At 36.3% G+C, this 18,634-nt stretch overlaps 2 protein-coding genes and 3 long non-coding RNA genes across 5 annotated transcripts; 3 read left to right on the top strand and 2 right to left on the bottom strand.

The window, feature by feature from the left end:
• Positions 1-259: 259 nt before the first annotated feature.
• LOC130511905 (uncharacterized) lies at positions 260-795 on the bottom strand. Its single transcript, XR_008945424.1, has 2 exons — positions 766-795; positions 260-404 (listed from the first exon to the last, which is right to left on the bottom strand). It is a non-coding gene; the product is annotated as an uncharacterized LOC130511905 (long non-coding RNA).
• Positions 796-2,916: 2,121 nt separating this feature from the next.
• Positions 2,917-4,812, top strand: LOC108828956 (serine/threonine-protein kinase RIPK). The gene is made up of 4 exons (XM_018602604.2): positions 2,917-3,427; positions 3,502-3,637; positions 3,731-3,867; positions 3,953-4,812. Exons 1-4 carry the CDS (start codon positions 3,017-3,019, stop codon positions 4,619-4,621), a joined length of 1,353 nt encoding a protein of 450 aa, XP_018458106.1. The 5' UTR covers positions 2,917-3,016; the 3' UTR covers positions 4,622-4,812.
• A 134-nt stretch (positions 4,813-4,946) lies between these two features.
• On the bottom strand, positions 4,947-9,666 carry LOC130511903 (uncharacterized). Its single transcript, XR_008945422.1, has 3 exons — positions 9,527-9,666; positions 9,264-9,445; positions 4,947-5,245 (listed from the first exon to the last, which is right to left on the bottom strand). It is a non-coding gene; the product is annotated as an uncharacterized LOC130511903 (long non-coding RNA).
• Positions 9,667-10,291: 625 nt separating this feature from the next.
• On the top strand, positions 10,292-10,678 carry LOC130511904 (uncharacterized). Its single transcript, XR_008945423.1, has 2 exons — positions 10,292-10,418; positions 10,481-10,678. It is a non-coding gene; the product is annotated as an uncharacterized LOC130511904 (long non-coding RNA).
• A 3,481-nt stretch (positions 10,679-14,159) lies between these two features.
• LOC130511248 (uncharacterized) lies at positions 14,160-15,074 on the top strand. Its single transcript, XM_057008154.1, has one exon. The coding sequence runs from the start codon at positions 14,160-14,162 to the stop codon at positions 15,072-15,074; it is 915 nt and encodes a 304-aa protein (XP_056864134.1).
• Positions 15,075-18,634: the final 3,560 nt, after the last annotated feature.

Raw genomic sequence — 18,634 nt, forward strand, 5'->3', positions numbered from 1 at the left:
ATTCGTCGTTACTTACACATAATTTCCTTGAAAAGAAATCCTCGTAAATTTGATGTAACTTCCTTGAAATATATTCCTCGTAAATACCTCGTAAAATATTCCTCGTAAATTCCTTGGTTAGCTTTCGACCTAAATAACTCGTATAATGCGAATTTTCGAATTAATAAATAATATTGATTAATTTAATAATCATTAATTTAATTTAGTAAAAATATTTAAATATTTGTGGTTTATAAATAATTTTTAAATAAAATTCAAATGCAACAAAATATTTTATATATAAATAAGTTTTGGATTTTATAATACATAAACCGAAAAAAAAAACTAAGGCCCGTTCATCGCCTCGTAGAATTCCTCGCTCCTCCTCGTAACATCCTCCTCGTCATGTGTGCCCGATGACTCGCCTGGAATGGGATTTTGTTATTTCATATTCCTCAACAAAGTTTTCCATTCCGGATTTTTGGCCACTATAACGTCGATGAAGGCCTCAAGTCCACTCACACGGAACCGCCGGCACCTGAAGAAGAACCTGGCGGGTCTAACTGACTACCAGGCTCACCGAACATGTCTCTGTAGTGAGCAGTAAGCATGTTCTTGCGAACATGCAAAAATATATTTTTTGAGTTTATGATCATCAATAATAAAAAATCTATCATCAATAATTAAAAAAATCTATCTAACGAACATAAATTCAGTAAACCTATCTAAATTCCCTAAACTAACCACCTAATATACTAAACTAATTATGGGGAGCGAGGAAATTACCATTTCGAAGGAGAGAGGAATGGGAGAGGAAATGGGGAGGAATTGGAGAGGAAGTTGGGACGAATGGAGAGTGTGAGGTTTGGGTTGTATATATAACTTACGAAGACGTTGCAATTTCCTTGTAGCTTTACGAGGAATTAAAGAGGCCCGTCTTTTATTTCATCGTAAAATCCTCGTAAACTTACGAGGAAATTGCGAGGCCCGTCCCAAATCCAACGACGAATAAGCGAGGCCCGTCTTTCTGGTCCTCGTAAATGCCTTGTAGATTACGAGTTTTTAACGAGGTAAATTTCTAAACCTCTAAAATCAGAAATCCCAAACTCCAAACCCTAAACCCCATCTTTCTTATATTCTACTTCATATATTACAAACATATCTTCCTTTTAACCTCAATATCTTCTTACAATTTCAAAACTCAAAATTTAAAACCACAATTCTTTAACTTCTAATATCAGTCTCTTCTTTCTAATATAAACTTGTACAAAATCAAATTATTTATTTAAATTTTCTATTTTGCAACAAAAATATAATCTTTTGAAGATTTGAAAATATAATCCTCTTAACATTTCAAAACTCAAAATTTAAAACCACAATTCTTTAACTTCTAATATCAATCTCTTCTTTCTAATATAAACTTATACAAAATCAAATTATTTATTTTGCAACAAAAATATAATCTTTTGAAGATTTGAAAATATAATCTTTTGAAAATTATAAAATTATTAATGGGGTTTGGAGTTTGGGATTTAGACAAAATAGAAGAAAGATGGGGTTTGGGGTTTAGGGTTTAGGGGTTTAGACAAAATATCTCGTTAAAACCTCGTAAACCCACGAGGAAATTACGAGGAAATTACGAGGAAATAAAAGACGGGCCTCGGTAATTCCACGTAAGCTTACGTGGCCTTTACGACGATTTCGTCTTACGTGGAATTAACGAGGCTCGCATTTTTTTTTTCGTCGTTATTTCCTTGTTAACTACGAGGAATTAACGAGGTATGCTTTCTAAACGCCTAAAATCTAAAACCCCAAACCACAAACACCATCTTTCTTATCTTCTACTCTTCATTCCAAACCTCAAACCTCAATATTGGTGTGTTTAAAATGATGTTGAAACTTCTATATTTATAGAAAATTTTTGAATCTGGTAGTTGAAGTTTTGCGAGGAATATGCGAGGAATAGGTAGGTAGCAAAAAAAAATGTGCTTTAGTATTCCTCGTTAAAATCACGTAAAATATTTCCTCGTAAAGAAGGCGCGAATTTACGTTGTGTTTACGAGGAAACTCTATTTCCTCATTTCCTCGTAAAGATGATGCAAGCTTTACGTGGTTTTAACGAGGAAATGTTTTCTTCGTTACTTTACGAGGAAATAACGACGTTTTATTCTTTCTTTGTAATTTCCTCGTAAAATCGACGTAATTTTACGAGGATTTTATTTCCTCGTTAATTTTCCTCGCCAAAGTGTTGTTTTCTTGTAGTGATTTTTTCTAGAACATATTCACTTATTTTTATATCCAATAAATAGTACTATTTTTGAAAATATTTAAAATATTTTAAATTTTAATTATAAATATTATTTTGTAACTAAATATTTTCATAATTTTATCTAGTCAAAATTCTATAAACATGGCTAATCAAATTCTTCAAAATTTATATTTTACTATATTACCTAATGAAAATTGAAAATATAATATGTATTTTTTTTAAAAAAAAAAAACAAAACTCATTTTGAAACATAGTGAATATTCATACAACTTTAATATATTAAAATTAATTTTAAATTTCATAAAATATATTATAAAATATTAAAAACTTTCTAAAATATTATAATTTATAAAATGGAGAAAGAAGCTCATTATCCATTTCTTCGTTGTGGAGCTTATGAAACAGAACAAACGTGTCATTTTTTCCCCTGGAGCCAAGCCAACCACTCACGACTATGAACTTGTCCAAGTATGAATTAAATGACAATGTCAGGCGCAGTAAAAGCTTTAGAAAACCCACCGAACGAAGTCGTCACCTCTTTCACAAAGTAAACTATTATATATATTTTTTTTCATCAACGATTATATATTTTGCCTTTTCGGTAAGAAAAGTTCTTGAGAAAGAAACGTAGTTAGAATAAAATATAAAACTGAAAATAATTAGAAAGTCGTGGTCTTTCCCCGTAGACTTTAAAAGCTCTTTCTCCCATTACAAACCAAAACCATTAGAAAAAAACAACAACCAAAACAAAAGAAAAAACAAAAAACAATGGCCGTAAAGAAGAAACTATCCTGGAGATCACTAATGGTTGCATGTTTCTTGGATCCAGAAAACATATGTTCATCAAAAAAGGCAAAGAAAAATGATGGTGATGGTGTAATAACAAAACAGAAATCATTTCTTGGGTTGTCGATCTTAGACATAAGTGATCCAAGTTCCACAACCTTGTCTGAAGATCTTTCAATCTCTCTCGCCGGTTCGGATCTCCACGTTTTCACACAGGCAGAGCTCAAAGTCATCACACAAAGCTTCTCTTCAAGCAACTTCCTGGGCGAAGGAGGGTTCGGTCCGGTTCACAAAGGGTTCATCGACGACAAGTTACGGCCTGGTCTTAAAGCTCAGCCTGTCGCTGTTAAACTTCTCGATCTAGAAGGCCTTCAAGGTCACCGTGAATGGCTGGTTCGTAAATTCGTTTCCATAATCATCTGTTCCTTTACAAAATATTAAGTATTAAAATGTTTTTTTTTATTCAGACGGAGGTTATATTTCTAGGGAAGTTAAAACACCCAAATCTGGTGAAGCTGATCGGGTATTGCTGCGAGGAAGAACATAGACTCCTTGTCTATGAGTTCATGCCTCGTGGGAGTTTAGAGTCTCAACTATTCAGAAGTAAGTTCTAAGTCATTTAACACTAATCATTAGATGATGATTGATTCGTTGTTAGAATAGGAAGTGATGAACATTAATTGTTAAAATATGCAGGGTGTACTATATCGCTGCCTTGGCTAACCAGGATGAAGATCGCTCACGGAGCTGCAAAAGGTTTGCAGTTTCTTCATGAAGCAGAAAAGCCTGTCATCTATCGCGATTTCAAGGCCTCCAATATCTTGTTAGATTCTGTAAGACCCAAGTCTTGAAATTATCATTCTAAGTTTTAAGTGTTGGACTTGAATAATAATGATCTTTCATTAATTATTATTTCAGGATTACACAGCAAAGCTCTCTGATTTCGGGCTAGCAAAAGACGGACCAGAAGGTGACGAAACGCACGTGTCTACACGTGTGATGGGCACGCAGGGGTACGCCGCGCCAGAGTATATAATGACAGGCCATCTAACAGCAAAGAGTGACGTGTACAGCTTTGGAGTTGTGTTACTTGAGTTGTTGACAGGTAGGAGGTCGGTAGACAAAAAAAGATCGTCAAGGGAACAAAACCTCGTTGATTGGGCTCGTCCAATGCTCAACGACCCACGAAAACTCGGGAGAATAATGGACCCGAGGCTCGAAGATCAGTACTCAGAGACGGGTGTAAGAAAGGCAGCGGCTTTGGCTTACCAATGCCTAAGCTACCGACCAAACAGAAGGCCATCCATCAGCACCGTTGTTTCAGTTCTCCAAGACATTAAAGATTACGGCGAAGATATACCCATTGGGACGTTCACTTACACGGTCTCTTCCTCGCCTACCAAGCCAAGCCTTGAAGCTAAAGAGACAAGTGTTCAAATTTCGGACAAGCCTCGCAACGTTTATAAGAGTGATCAACATCATCATAAGAACCGGTCTCCGGTGCATACAGCACGAAACCACCGGTTAACTCTGAGACACGGATTGAATTCACCGATGCGTAATGAGGCCGGAGGGGAACGGTACTGAGTTTCTTTTTTTTTCTTACATTGGTAGTTTCTCTTTTCAAAACATAAGATGTAGATAATATCTTTCGTCCATCAAAAATCTAAACAAAAATCTAGAATAGGTTTTGTTTTACAGGGTCTTTTTCGTGGGTTAAGTTGATTATTTTTAAGCCAAGTTACCAAAAAAAAGTTGATTATTTCTGTTTATTTGTTTTTCTTTTGTTTGATCCATTCAAATCAAGAAGACGCGTATTGTAACACACAACTTGGTCTAAAGAAGTTAATTAAAAAAACTACATTTTGGTCTTAACAAAGACGCGTTATGGTTCACTTCTTTCCTATTTATGATTGTTTATTTCATATGAAAACGTGCATCAGACACGTCCAGTAGTCGGAATTTGATAGTCCTTCCAAAATTACAATCATTATATGACCGTAGTGCTTGACACGAAAGCATAGAGTGGACATATCTTTTTCGGCGATGTACATATATAGTCCACTTTTTAAATGATTGCGTTGTAGTGGGTGTGGCTCGGCAACAATCAAATTGTCAACAACATTTAGGAGGTGAAGACATAATGATTATCTCGACTGAAAGAGAGGATTATAGGAATTCAAATTCAGAGAATGTCCCAATTTTGAGAATCTGCAAATTATGATTTGAGACACGATTTTAGTTGGATCTCTCAGGTAACCCCTTTTTAACACTTCACTGAAGCGATTATTGATACATACATAGTTCATGAAAAGGCTCAAAACAGAGAGAGATACCAGTAGGTATCAAAGAGCAGACAACTAGCAGGCCCGGTCCTGATAGAAAGCAGTAGAAGCATGAGCTTCCATCCCTAAAATTATATATACAATTTTTGGCCATTTTTCTCTAAATATTTTAATAGTCTAGTGGCTTTTTAGTGAAGTAGGAACTTTTGTACCCAGAATTCAAACTTATAGTATGTCATTAGCGGCTTTTTTCAAAAAATAGTTTCTGACCTTTATAGAGTCAGGACCGCTACTGCAACCAGAAGCAGTGGGTACATAAGACAATATTCTAACAATGTGAGTGTTGAGATAAGAATACAAACGCCAAGAGATATGTAAAGTAGATCCTAGAGATGTTATTATCAAAAGAATTACCGGCTCTAAGCACAAACGGAGGAAACACGTGCTTCGGACCAGGGGCAGACACACAGTAGCGGATGTAGGATTGAATTTAATTGGGGGCACAATCTTGGTTTAAAAAAGCGCATGGCGAGGTGAGGCAACGGGTGTCTCGCCTCTCGCCTTGCTCTATAGCGACACAAAGCGCTCGCTTTGTGTATGAAAGCAAAGAAAGGTCATGCATGAACATAGGCATATATAGCTAGAAGTTGAACTCAAAACAGTGTAATTACCAGTGATAGAAAAGAAGAGAATAAATCAAAACCTTGAATTCACGTGAATAGAGAAAAGAATACTAGCTAAAAACCGTAACTTTAAACTTAGGGTATGTGTTCTTAAGGTTTTTTATTCGGTTTAGTAGCTTATTTTGACAAACCAATTCGGTTTGACCTCAAATTCAGTAAAGCGTCGCTTTATGCATCTTGACCTTTAGAAAGAAAGCGTAGAAAGCGCTCGCTTTGTGTCTGTGGCCATGCCTTGAGGTGCTGAGTCGATGAGGACATCGCCACACCTCGCCTAGCGCCATGGCGCTCTAAGCGAGCGCTTTTTTAAACCAAGGGCACAATAAATTTTTTCACTATGTTTTACTCTAGAATAAAGAACAGTTATATAGATCTTACACTACTCATCAAAGAAAAACAAAAAGTAGATGGGGGCACGTGACCCCGTCTCTTCCTATCTGCGTCCGCCACTGCAGACACATGTGCATGGGTATGGGATCCTGTGCCCCTTACTCTTTTTTATTTTTTTCTTAAACAGTTAAAGTTTATTTGATTAATTATATTTAATTTAGAGAAGATTATGTAAATCTTCCGATATATGAGTTCTTCTATATTCCGAAATATGGCAGAATGTAACTTGCACAACCGACTTGGATCGTCCTTATGACCCAAGGATGACCATATAAGGGGAGTGCAAACCCTAGAACAGGAGATCAACACTTCGAGACCTAGAGATTAGAGTTAGACGGTTAGAACTAGGATTTATACATCAATTGTTGTAGTTTCTGCTCAATTCCTCAATAAAACATCTCTTTTAGTCTCAATTCTCGCAAATCTTACATTATTCTACAGCTCATCCATAGTTCTGTGGTACTCACAAAGATCTTACACAAAAATCTCCTAACAGTTTGGTGCTATAAGAAGGGGAGTAATCTAAACTACGTGACTATGACGGTGGACGAGTTAGATGAGTTACTCAAAGCTACTCAGAGAGAAGTCGAGCTCCAAAGGCAACTCGACGGTTTACAGAGCCAAGTAAAAGAGCTACACAAGGCTCAAGAAGGAGTCACTGAGAGCCCTGAACTCTTCCTAGAAGTTCAAAGCCTGAAAGACAAGCTAGGCGAACACTCCAAACGACTAGAGCAAAGCGCAAAGAAATAGAACCAACTGGAAGCGGAGAATCTTTCTGGTGCAGTCCTGGAATGGCTGTATCTTCCTGGATCACTTGAAGGGGCGTTGGTGGATGATAGATGATGAATATGGTCTTCTTCTCAGAGCTATGGGTTACTTAGAAAATGTTTTGCTGCTCCTGAGACACATGATCACCATGCTTGGTGTCTAGGATGATTCCAACAGAAGATCACTATTCTTTAAAATAGAAAGTGTTCATGTCTGAACAAAGAACCAGATCTCCTCAGAGAAACAAAAGTCGACAGAATTTTTTTATTGATTGATTGAATGCCCAAAAAAACATGGCGACACATGTTTAAAGAGGAAATAGAAAACCTAATCCTAAACCATAATGGTTTACTAAAATTCAAATCCTAATCGAAATTGGTTTAATCCTACATCAGATTGTACTTGGTTTAAACTAAAACAACTCATAAATCAATTAAATAAAAGAGATTAAACCAATGGTATGATTTCTCTGACTCTTGGTTAACCTTTCTTCTCTTTCCACGCCAGCAGCCAAGTGTGGAAGTTCCTCTCTCTGAGCTTTGGTTCTTGATCTTGTGACATGTTCAACTGAGATGACAAGTGAAACCTTTATAAGTTTGTCTCGCCAATCTTCTTGTTGAAGCTCATACTCTTCCATTATACCCCAGCTTGGTCGTTTTCCATACCCACGAGATTGAGAAGTCTGACATCCTTGATCACTGTTGAGTTCAGATGCATCATGTTTCAACTCCTCTCCAAAACTCACCCAGCCATAAATACACAGATCAGCCAGCTCCAGCTCTCCATCTAAAGCTTTTATAAGCTTCTCTGTTCCTGGTTTGATCAGCTGGTTGTATCGCTTTTGTTCAAGTTGTTTCAAGGATGTATCAAGAGATCTCAGTCTCTCTCTATCCAGAACTTCATAGATCATGCCAATAAGACCTTGATACTGTCCATTAAGCCAAGCATTGATCAGTAACTTATCTGTTCCATACATTGAACCCCATACCTTCAATTTGAGACTGATCAAGCTGATCAAGGCTGCACCACTTTCTCTCCAAGATGAGAACCAAGTCCTTAATACGGCAAGTAACAAGAAACGTCGCTTTCAAATACGAATCTGATCCATGCCTATTCTGGAGACACCTAATTTCGGAGTAAACATCACACATCCGCCCCATGGCTGATTGGGAACAGGGCAGCACGAGAGGAGGCCAAAGGTACTCAAGCCTATTACGTAGAAGATAGTGATTCCGAGCCAGAACCCGATATGGAAGCACTTGAGAGGTCGACGGCGACGAAGTCCAAGATGACCGCATATCTCGAAAAATATTTCTCCAAGAAATTCGACGCAATACAGTACATGGTGGAAAGACTCCCAGGAGTAGCTCCCCCTATCCAGAAAAGCGATGTCGACTCCTATGCAGATACTCCTTTTATGGACGAGATCGTATTGATCGAGATGCCAAGGAAATTTTCCTTCCCCAGCATAAGGATATATGACGGCACCAGCGATCAAGACGATCATATCGTCCGGTACAAGCAGAGGATGCTCGCCGTAGCACTCCCAAAGGAGTTACGAGAGGATACTATGTGCAAGGGATTCGGTTCAACCCTGATCGGGCCTGCCCTATAATGGTACATCAATCTACCTACCAGGTCCATATCCTATTTCTCAACTCTTAGCGACAAGTTCGTGGAGCAATTCACGAGCAGCATAAGCCAGAAGAAAACCTCAGATGGCCTTTACGAGATCCTCAAATACCGTGCTGAACCCCTGCGGGGCTATATAGCACAGGAGTTGTATATGAGAGATCGATATGATAACCTTCAGTTTCTCTATGCTCTTATTTTTCTCCTTCAAGACATTGTTTGCAAGCCTTGCGTCTCTCCCTGCTGTTTCATAATTCAACAAAATCAGAGGTTTCTTCCAATAGACCAGATGTTTGTTTTCATGTTTTATGTTAGAGAAGAGACAAAAGTCTTTATTCTCAATGATTTTAAAAGAAATGTTAGTACCATGAATTCACAGACAATTCAGAGAGAACATCAATAAAATATTTTCAAAAAGTCGTAACTACTCATTAACAAATTTTTTATGGGAAATAGGAGTCTATAAAATTTTACCTCACAACCTATAATAGGTATATGTTGCTTCTTTGCGCTTAGTTGAATTGGCTCAAATGGTAGTGATATGAGCTAATTAGAAATAAAGCAGCATATGAATAGAAAGACCTTCAGTAGAGACGATTGATGATCGGACGTCCATGATCCAGCCTTCTTTGTCGTCCATAAGAGGTCTGGCAGCCCTAAAGAGAGTCATATGTAGAGGTCAGGCAGCGTTAAAGAGAAGACCAGTAAAAGGTGAAAGTTGAGGTCAACTGAGATACTTTGAAGCCGATAAGATTGAAGATCTAGCCTTCTTCTTCCTGAGAAGTCCGGCCAAGAAGAAGCTCACCGATGTGGCTTAGCTAACCACAGAAGGGGTCGCGCCAACATTGCCGAGAAAATTTAGAAACGAGGGTTAATGACTCTTACAGTGGAGAAATTCAGGGATCAAATGTCGTTCTTTCTGCTAAGGCCCCATCTATTCATAGGGTTTTTATGTGTCGGTTATGAAACGCCTAAGATGATGAAGATGAAGAATTGAATGAGGCCAACAAAGATATTGATTACCCAAGCGTTGTGCGAAATGTTGCGAATTCAGACAGATCTAGGGGCAGGATGTGTCGGTAGACTTGGGTGGAAGAGAGAGACAGAAAGTTGGGACATTGGTGACCATCATAAAATATGGAATTGGTCTTATTTGGAATGGTTGCAGAGAAAACACTGATGTCAGAAGGAGGGGAAGACAAAAGGTTATGATTGGAAAAATTGATTTAGCTTGTTTGGGCCTTCCGGAATTGAGGCCGCAAGTTTAATATATTCAGGTAATCTGAGAAAATAGTTGGGCTTGAATATCATAAAACCACAATATCACAATATCATAAAAGATCAAACATAAAGAAATCACACACAACTCCCAAGAACACTTTTTCAAAGAAAATTGTACAGAGGTTAAGTGATGCTTTGTACGTACCAAGAACAAGGCGTTCCGAAACTTACCAAATATTAAGGAGTAATTATTTTTACAGAAACTGTATACATGGGGTATAGTGATGGAATCAAAACCAAACATCGTTGCTAAATACTCATTTTCCCGGAGGCGATGAAGAGATCTGGTGGTTCTAGTGAGATGAATCTTTCATGAATCTACCAGTTTTATATAGAAAGGAGAAGGAGGTAAGCTGAAAAGATTAGTGAGTAAATGATTTGTAACTGGCGAAGAGTTTTTTTTTTTGCAGAGGAATACGAAGTGGAAGAAGACAGAGGAAAAATTGGAATCGACATGGCTTTGAAAATGTGTTAGAAAAGAATGATTTTGTTATGAATATTGTGTGATGTATATTATGGAATGTTCTAGATTTACTTGATTCTCAAGTTTACTTGTTCACCAAGCTATTGTAATCCTATATAAAGATCCTTACTCATTGAATAAGATATATTTTAATATTTTAAAACTGAATTTGAATTTTTGGTAGATATTTTTTAATAAATATATTTTATTTATTAGTAATATTTAAATCCTTAAATAGGATTTGGCAATTCTCTCGAATAACACTTTTTAAATTTTTGTCACAAAAATAGTACTCAAAAAATAAAATGACCAAAATAGCACATTTTTGTTTTGAAAATTTTAATATTTATTTTTTTTTTTTAAATATTTGTACACATTCCTAAAACGCCACCCCTTAACTCTAAACCCTAAGTCTTAAATTAATTAACCCAATGGTTATAAATGCATATTTACCCTTCAATAAAACTTCTTTTGATCATTTTCCTCATTGTGATGCTATTTTGTGACAAAAACTTGGTTTGGTGCTATTTTTAGTCTTTTTCTCAATAGGATTTATATAGTATTTAATTATATTTTTACATCTTTTACAAACTAATATTTTATTAAATTATCGTTAAAACATGTATATATAAATTAATTGGTTTGTATGTCAATTTTTCATCCATAAAAATTATTAAAATAAAAATATGAACTCATGTGACAAATAGACCCACACTTGTAACACAATTGTTATTAAGAAGTGCTTAATAACCGTAACTATATATATATATATATATATAGTGTGTGTGTGTGTATTTCTAGTAACTATATAATATATATATATATATATATAATATATATATATATATATATATATATATATATATATATATATATATAATATATATTCTTCTAGTTTAAGAATATATTTTTATTCAAAAATATTCTTCGGATATTTATATGACTGATGTAGTTTTTTGTGGTTATTTTGCTTTGAAAAAGTTTTGAAAATGATGAACTTGTGAAGAAAATAATATTTTACGATCGATTCTTATTTGATAACATTTTTATAACAGTCTTTTTGGTCAACTTTATTCTATTGATATTGGCCTTGGCCTGAAAGTTACAAGTTGTTTTAAAAAAAGTCTATTACAACAGATTTTCTAAACTTATGGCGAAGCCCAACTGAATAAAAGATAAGTATAACATGCATAAAGGCCACGTGTTCTTTTAGGGCTGTAACGTGTCGAGATCTGGAAACAGAGTAAGGCTCTTCTAGAATTTCCATCGAACAGAAGCGCTACCATACTGTGACGCCGGAGAAACGAACTCCTATCCAAGCCATCATCTTTGCTGTCATGAACCACTTGCATTTGACCCGCGTACATGTTTCGTCGGTTCCTCTGCTTCAAACTCTAAGTAGTCTTCAATCTTTAAGTTCTGGGATATTCCTACCGATCGAGACACAGATCATTTGTCAGGACATTTTCATAAGAAACCCGACTTAATCTGGCTCAAATCTTTTGAAACATCCAACATCTTCGATTCTCAACCAAGCCAGAGAAATTTCCTAATTTATAACAGAAGGAAGAAATAATTACTCTCCGTTTTGGAGGAGATCAAGCACTCGGCAGCTACAGGAGATAAAATAGAAGTTCCAGGATTTAGAGATTATAGCTTGCACGGGCATAAGATGTACACAACAAATATAGCCAACGTGACCAAGATAATCCGCTTAACGGAAAAGGAAAATCGCCTAGCAATGATGTTATCGATATATAGATAGAGAAAAGTAATTATAATATGATACAAGATAACAAAAGCAAAAGAGGGGGGGGGGGGGGGCGACCGGTGGCGAATTGCTCACCGGCCACCGGAAGCAGTTTCAATTTTTTAGAGAGAGAATAAACAACCGTGTTGGAAGTATATTTAATTTATAACAGTCTTTTTTACCAAATATATAATAATCATCACAAATGATTTAAATCTAACGTAAATAATTTGTGAACACGCTATATGATGCATTAATAGTTATTATTATATATTTTATTTGATCATATTTTTCATATATATATATATATATATATATATATATATGTATTATATATATCTCCTAGACATTATTTGCGAAGTGATTTGCCACATGTCTTCTCTACAATCGTTTTTGCAAAAAAAATATGACATGGCTATCAAGATTGATGACATGTCATATGTTAAATATGACATGGACAATTATATTTAATGTTGATATATATTTTTGGAAAACTTTTTAGAATATGTTAATAAATCATATATTATATTTAATGTTGATTTATATTTTTGGAAAACTCTTTAGAAAATGTTAATAATTCATAAATCATCACTGAAATAAATATATTCAAATATGATATTTTGAATTTCTAAATATTAATTAATTTTACTTTTATAGTTATACAATTTTTGTTATCTAAACTTTTCAAAATTTTCTGCATTTTAAAAAAAATTATAAATTTCTAACTGTAATATCATTAGTTTATTTTATATATCTACAGATTTTATAAGTGTTGTTTAGTTTTAGTTTTTGATAACAATACAATTTTTATATGATTTTAGTAATTTTGTACAAGTTGATTTAATACATTTAACCAAAAAAATAGATAAAAAATTATCTAAGATTCTAATTTTAAATATATACATATATATTCTTAGATAATAGGACATGGATATTAAGATTGATGATATTTCAAATATGAGATTGATAATTACATTTAATGCTGATATTGTTACAGATAATATCAAAATTAGATGATTATCCAAAGTGTCAACCGACGTACTTGACCGACTTTCATTAGTTTAAGAATTTCCTATCAGTATAAATAGCTATCTCCCCCCTCTCACTTGTAACATATGAACGTGAGATCAAAAGAATAAAATTACTCCTTGCATATTTTTCTTTGTTCTCTTTCCAAACGTCAAGCACAATATATATATTTATTTAATAATTTACAACACGTTATCAGCACGACGAGTTCTGTTGTACCGACTGTTCTTAAACCAAAGAAGCGAGGTAATGTTTAAATTTATGTCTTTTAATATATTTAATTTATTTAAATTTTTATTTATTATTCCGGAGTGAGAGGTTAGGCCTTCTCCGTTTATTTTCCGGGATGATAGGCGTTGCCTTCCCGGACTGATCGTTAAGATAGGCTAGGCCTTCACGATCAGAGAAACACGTGGTAGGTTTTACCTCCGTGAATAAAAGGTCAAAAATGGTAGGGTTGGCCTCCTGGACCTTGAAATAAGAAAATATCAAAATGGAAGGCTTGGCCTCCTGGATCTTGAAAATAAAGTCAACATGGCAGGCTAGGCCTCCCTCGGACTTTAAAAAATGATAACTATAGTAGTCCATGACTCCTCAGATCATTTGGTGGGCTAGGCCCCCAATTTTATTTATGTTATTTAAATTTCTGCAATTTAAGTTTACGCAATTTAAAAATTTGCCTTTATTTTATGCTTTTAATTTTTGCATTTAAATTATGCTTTTAATTCTCGTCTATATTATATTATTATTCTATGATACATTAATCATGTCGAATTTGACAAAGCTCGAAATTAATGCCTTGGATATTACGGGAAATAATTATATGACCTGGGCAGTAGGTGCAAAAATGCACCTAAGAGGTAGCGGGCTTTTGGAAACCATCGATAATACTAAAACGGTATCGGATGAGAAAAAGGCTAAAGCCATGATATTTTTACGACACCACATACATGATGGTTTAAAAGATGAATATATTACAAAAGAGGATCCAGGGGACCTCTGGCAATCTCTAAAAGAGAGGTTTGATCACCAGGAGTATGTGATCTTACCAAAAGCCAAACACGAGTGGATCCATCTCCGGTTCCAGGACTACAAAAGTGTAAGTGAGTTTAATTCCGCTATGTTCGGAATTACTTCAAGGACGATGTTATGTGGAGAGAAAATAAGTGATTATGATATGATCGAGAAAACTCTCTCCACGTTCCATCCTGAAAATGTAGTCCTGCAGCAACAGTACCGGGTGAATGGATTTAAGCGTTACTCGGAGTTGATGCAAATCCTCCTTGTAGCGGAACAAAATAATCAACTCGTGTTGTTAAACCATCAAGCTCGTCCCACTGGATCTGCTCCATTCCCCGAAGTGAATGTTGCATCGTCCAGTTATGATAATTGGAGAGGACGAGGACGTGGACGTGGTCGAGGTCAAAATCATGGTCGTGGGAGAGGACGAGGAAGAAGATTCCGTCCCTATGATGAAAGAAATAAAAAGGACTTCCACGAGAATGAGAGGGGCCGGGATGATAAAAGACAAACAGAAAATATTTGCTACAGATGTGGCATGAAAGGTCATTGGGTACGTACTTGTCGTACGCCAAGACACTTAGCCGATCTGTATAGAGAATCCCAAAAAGGAAAAGAGAAAAGTGGGGGTGAAACGAATTTCATCTCTGATGAACCCGGGCCATCCTTTCATGGTTTAAATGATGATACTCATCTCGACGTATCAGATTTTCTGGTTGAGCCAGAAAACATCGATGTGTGATATAAGATCGATGTGATATAAGTCTACTGTATTATAGTATCGTTATCTTTTGTTTGTAAAATAGATGTTATGTTTTCATGTTTATGTTTAGTAATATATGTTTTATAAATATTCTAATTCAGAAAGAATGCCAGACTTTGAGACTTTGGATGGAGATATGTGCTTGGCGGATAGTGCGTCAACGCACACTATAATTAAAGATAAGAAATATTTCTCCAGTCTCAAAATGAAAGATTACGCTGGAAGCGTAAGTACAATATCTGGTAATGCAAAGATTATTATGGGCTCTGAAAGAGCGATATTTTCAATGCCAGGGGGAACAATATTTGAAATAAGTGATGCATTGTATTCCCCCGAGTCTCATAGAAACTTGTTAAGTTTTAAGGATATCCGAAAGAATGGATATCATATTGAGACTATGAATAAAGATGGAATTGAATTTCTTTGCATTAAGTCCGAGAGGAAACATATTTTGGAAGAATTAAGAATGTTATCCTCTGGATTATATTGTACAAAAATAAACATGACTGAGTCCTATGCCATGGTAAACATGAAGTTTACTGATACATTTAAAATCTGGCATGAGAGGCTAGGACATCCTGGTTCAGTCATGATGAGAAAGATAGTGCAAAACTCGAATGGCCATCCGTTGAAACACGGAAAAGTTTTGCAAACGGGCGAGTTTACATGTAATGCATGTTCTCAAGGAAAGTTTATAACTCGGCCATCACCATCAAAAGTAGGCAATGAATCACCAATGTTTTTAGAAAGAATACATGGTGATATATGTGGGCCGATTCACCCACCGTGTGGGCCATTTAAGTATTTCATGGTATTGATTGACGCATCTACTAGATGGTCAAGTGTGTGTCTTTTGACAACACAAAATACGGCTTTCGCAAAGTTCATTACCCAGATAATAAAGCTGAGAATGCAGTTCTCAAAGTATGCCCCTAAGAAAGTAAGGCTTGATAATGCTGGTGAGTTTACATCGCAAGCTTTCGATGATTGTTGTATGTCAATGGGGATTGATGTAGAGCATCCCGTTCCCCATGTGCATACACAAAATGACATGGCCGAGTCGTTGATAAAACGGTTGCAGTTGATTGCAAGACCGTTAGTCTTGAGAACAAAGCTCCCAATTTCTGTATGGGGTCATGCTATTTTGCATGCGGCAGCACTGACTCGGTTGAGACCGAGTGCATATCATAAGTACTCTCCATCACAATTGGCATCTGGGCAAGAGCCAGATGTATCCCATCTCCGTGTCTTTGGGTGTGCGGTCTATGTTCCGATAGCTCCGCCACAAAGAACAAAAATGGGCCCACAAAGAAAATTGGGAATATATGTGGGCAGTCACCAAGTATTATAAGATATCTGGAACCAGTAACTGATGATATGTTTACGGCAAGATTTGCTGATTGCCATTTTAATGAGGATGAATTTCCAGCGTTAGGGGGAGGAATTAGAGAAATTTCTAAAGAGATTACTTGGTGTACACAGTCATTGTTACACCTTGATCCCCTACGAATCAAAGAGAGCTGGAAGTTCAGAAAATTGTGCATTTGCATAAATTGGCAAACCAGTTACCAGATGCGCTCACAGATACAAGAAGGGTGAGGAAATCATATATACCCACTGAAAAAGTTCCATCAAGAGTTGTTGTTTCTGGGAACAAACTGATGGAAACAAAATAAATGAACCTAGGGTTCAGTTAAAGAGGGGGAGACCAGCGGGTTCGAAAGATAAAAACCCCCAAAAGAAAAAGAAATTGGTTGAGCAAAGTGAAAAGGTTCCAGAAGAACATGATATTGAAAGATGTCTGAAAGAAGGCATAAGTGAAAAGGTTCAAGAAGAACCAAATAAAGATAGGGATCCAGATGACGAGGAGGGAACAGAAAAGTATGAGATTTTCATCAACTACGCCCGTGATGAAAAGTTATTGATCAGAAATAAGATAAAAGATGTTGATGGAATGTTCTCCTTTTTTGTGTCCAAAGAAATCGATCACGAAAATGATGATCCCGATCCAAGGTCCATTTTAGAATGTCAAAAAAGACACGATTGGGAGAAGTGGAAGAAGGCCATTCAAATTGAATTACTCTCCCTGAATAAAAGAAATGTCTTTGGACCTATTGTCATAACGCCTGAGAATATAAATCCTGTTGGGTATAAGTGGGTATTCGTGAAAAAAAGAAATGAAAAGAATGAAGTAACACGATATAAAGCCCGATTAGTAGCCCAAGGTTTTTCTCAGAGACCGGGAGTTGATTTTGAGGAAACGTATTCCCCGGTAATGGATGCAATTACGTTTAGATTTTTGATGAGCTTAACGGCCTCTAAAAATCTTGAGATGCATCTCATGGACGTTGTGACAGCTTATTTGTATGGATCGTTGGATACTGATATATATATATGAGACTCCCTGAAGGATTAAAAATGCCAGGGGCATTGCAAGAAAAATCCAGGGAGGTATGTTTGGTCAAGTTACAGCGATCACTATACGGATTAAAGCAATCCGGACGCATGTGGTACAATTGCTTAAGTGACTATCTCTTGAGTAAAGGATATGTGAACAATGCGATATGTCCCTGCGTTTTTGTTAAGAAATCGGCATCTGGCTTTGTGATCACGCTGTATATGTAGATGATCTGAACATGGTTGGAACTCAAAAGGAGGTTGATGATGCTCGAACTCATATGAAAGAGGAGTTCGAAATGAAAGATCTCGGCAAGACAAAGTTTTGTCTTGGGCTCCAAGTAGAGCATCTCCGAGAAGGAATATTTGTGCATCAATCAAATTATACGAAAAGGTTATTGAAACGCTTTCGTATGGACCAAGCGACTCCTTTGAGTACTCCAATGATTGGTAGATCTCTCAATGTTGAGAGTGATCCTTTTAGACCCTGTGAAGATAGCGAGAAGATATAAGGTCCTGAATTACCTTATATGAGTGCTATCGGTGGGCTTTTATACTTAGCAAACTGTACCAGGCATGATATTGCTTTTGCAACTAACCTCTTAGCAAGATATAGCTCTGCTCCTACTCACAGGCATTGAAATTTACAAGGTACAGTTGATTTAGGGTTAATGTATTTTAGAAAACCCGAGTTTGGTATGGTTGGTTTTGCAGATGCAAGATACTTATCAGATCCTCATAAGGCTCGATCTCAAACCGGCTATGTATTTACAATTGGTGGAACTGCGATCTCTTGGCGGTCCCAGAAACAAACTCTGGTTGCAACTTCTTCAAACCATGCAGAGACTATTGCGCTTCACGAAGCATGTCGTGAATGTGTGTGGCTAAGGTCAATGAGTCACCACATACAAGATTCAAGCGGAATAGTTAACAAGAAAGAGCCGACGAAAGTTTTCGAAGATAACTCGGCTTGTGTCGCTCAACTCAAAGAAGGCTATATCAAGAGCGACAGAACAAAGCACATCCCTCCAAGATTTTTCTCGTACATTCGGGAACTCGAGAAAAATAAAGAAGTGGACATCGAATATATACGGTCATGCGACAATCCGGCCGACTTGTTCACCAAAGCTCTTCCGACTACA

Source organism: Raphanus sativus, chromosome 4, assembly GCF_000801105.2.
Source record: "Raphanus sativus cultivar WK10039 chromosome 4, ASM80110v3, whole genome shotgun sequence".
Taxonomy (NCBI): Eukaryota; Viridiplantae; Streptophyta; class Magnoliopsida; order Brassicales; family Brassicaceae; genus Raphanus; species Raphanus sativus.

Bases quoted from the DNA above. Each gene is read 5' to 3' on its own strand.
- LOC108828956 (XM_018602604.2), top strand. From the start codon at position 3,017: ATGGCCGTAAAGAAGAAACTATCCTGGAGATCACTAATGGTTGCATGT. The intron at 3,638-3,730 runs GTAAGTTCTAAG...TAAAATATGCAG, and splicing joins AGAGTCTCAACTATTCAGAA to GGTGTACTATATCGCTGCCT. The intron at 3,868-3,952 runs GTAAGACCCAAG...TTATTATTTCAG, and splicing joins CCAATATCTTGTTAGATTCT to GATTACACAGCAAAGCTCTC.
- LOC130511248 (XM_057008154.1), top strand. From the start codon at position 14,160: ATGCACCTAAGAGGTAGCGGGCTTTTGGAAACCATCGATAATACTAAA.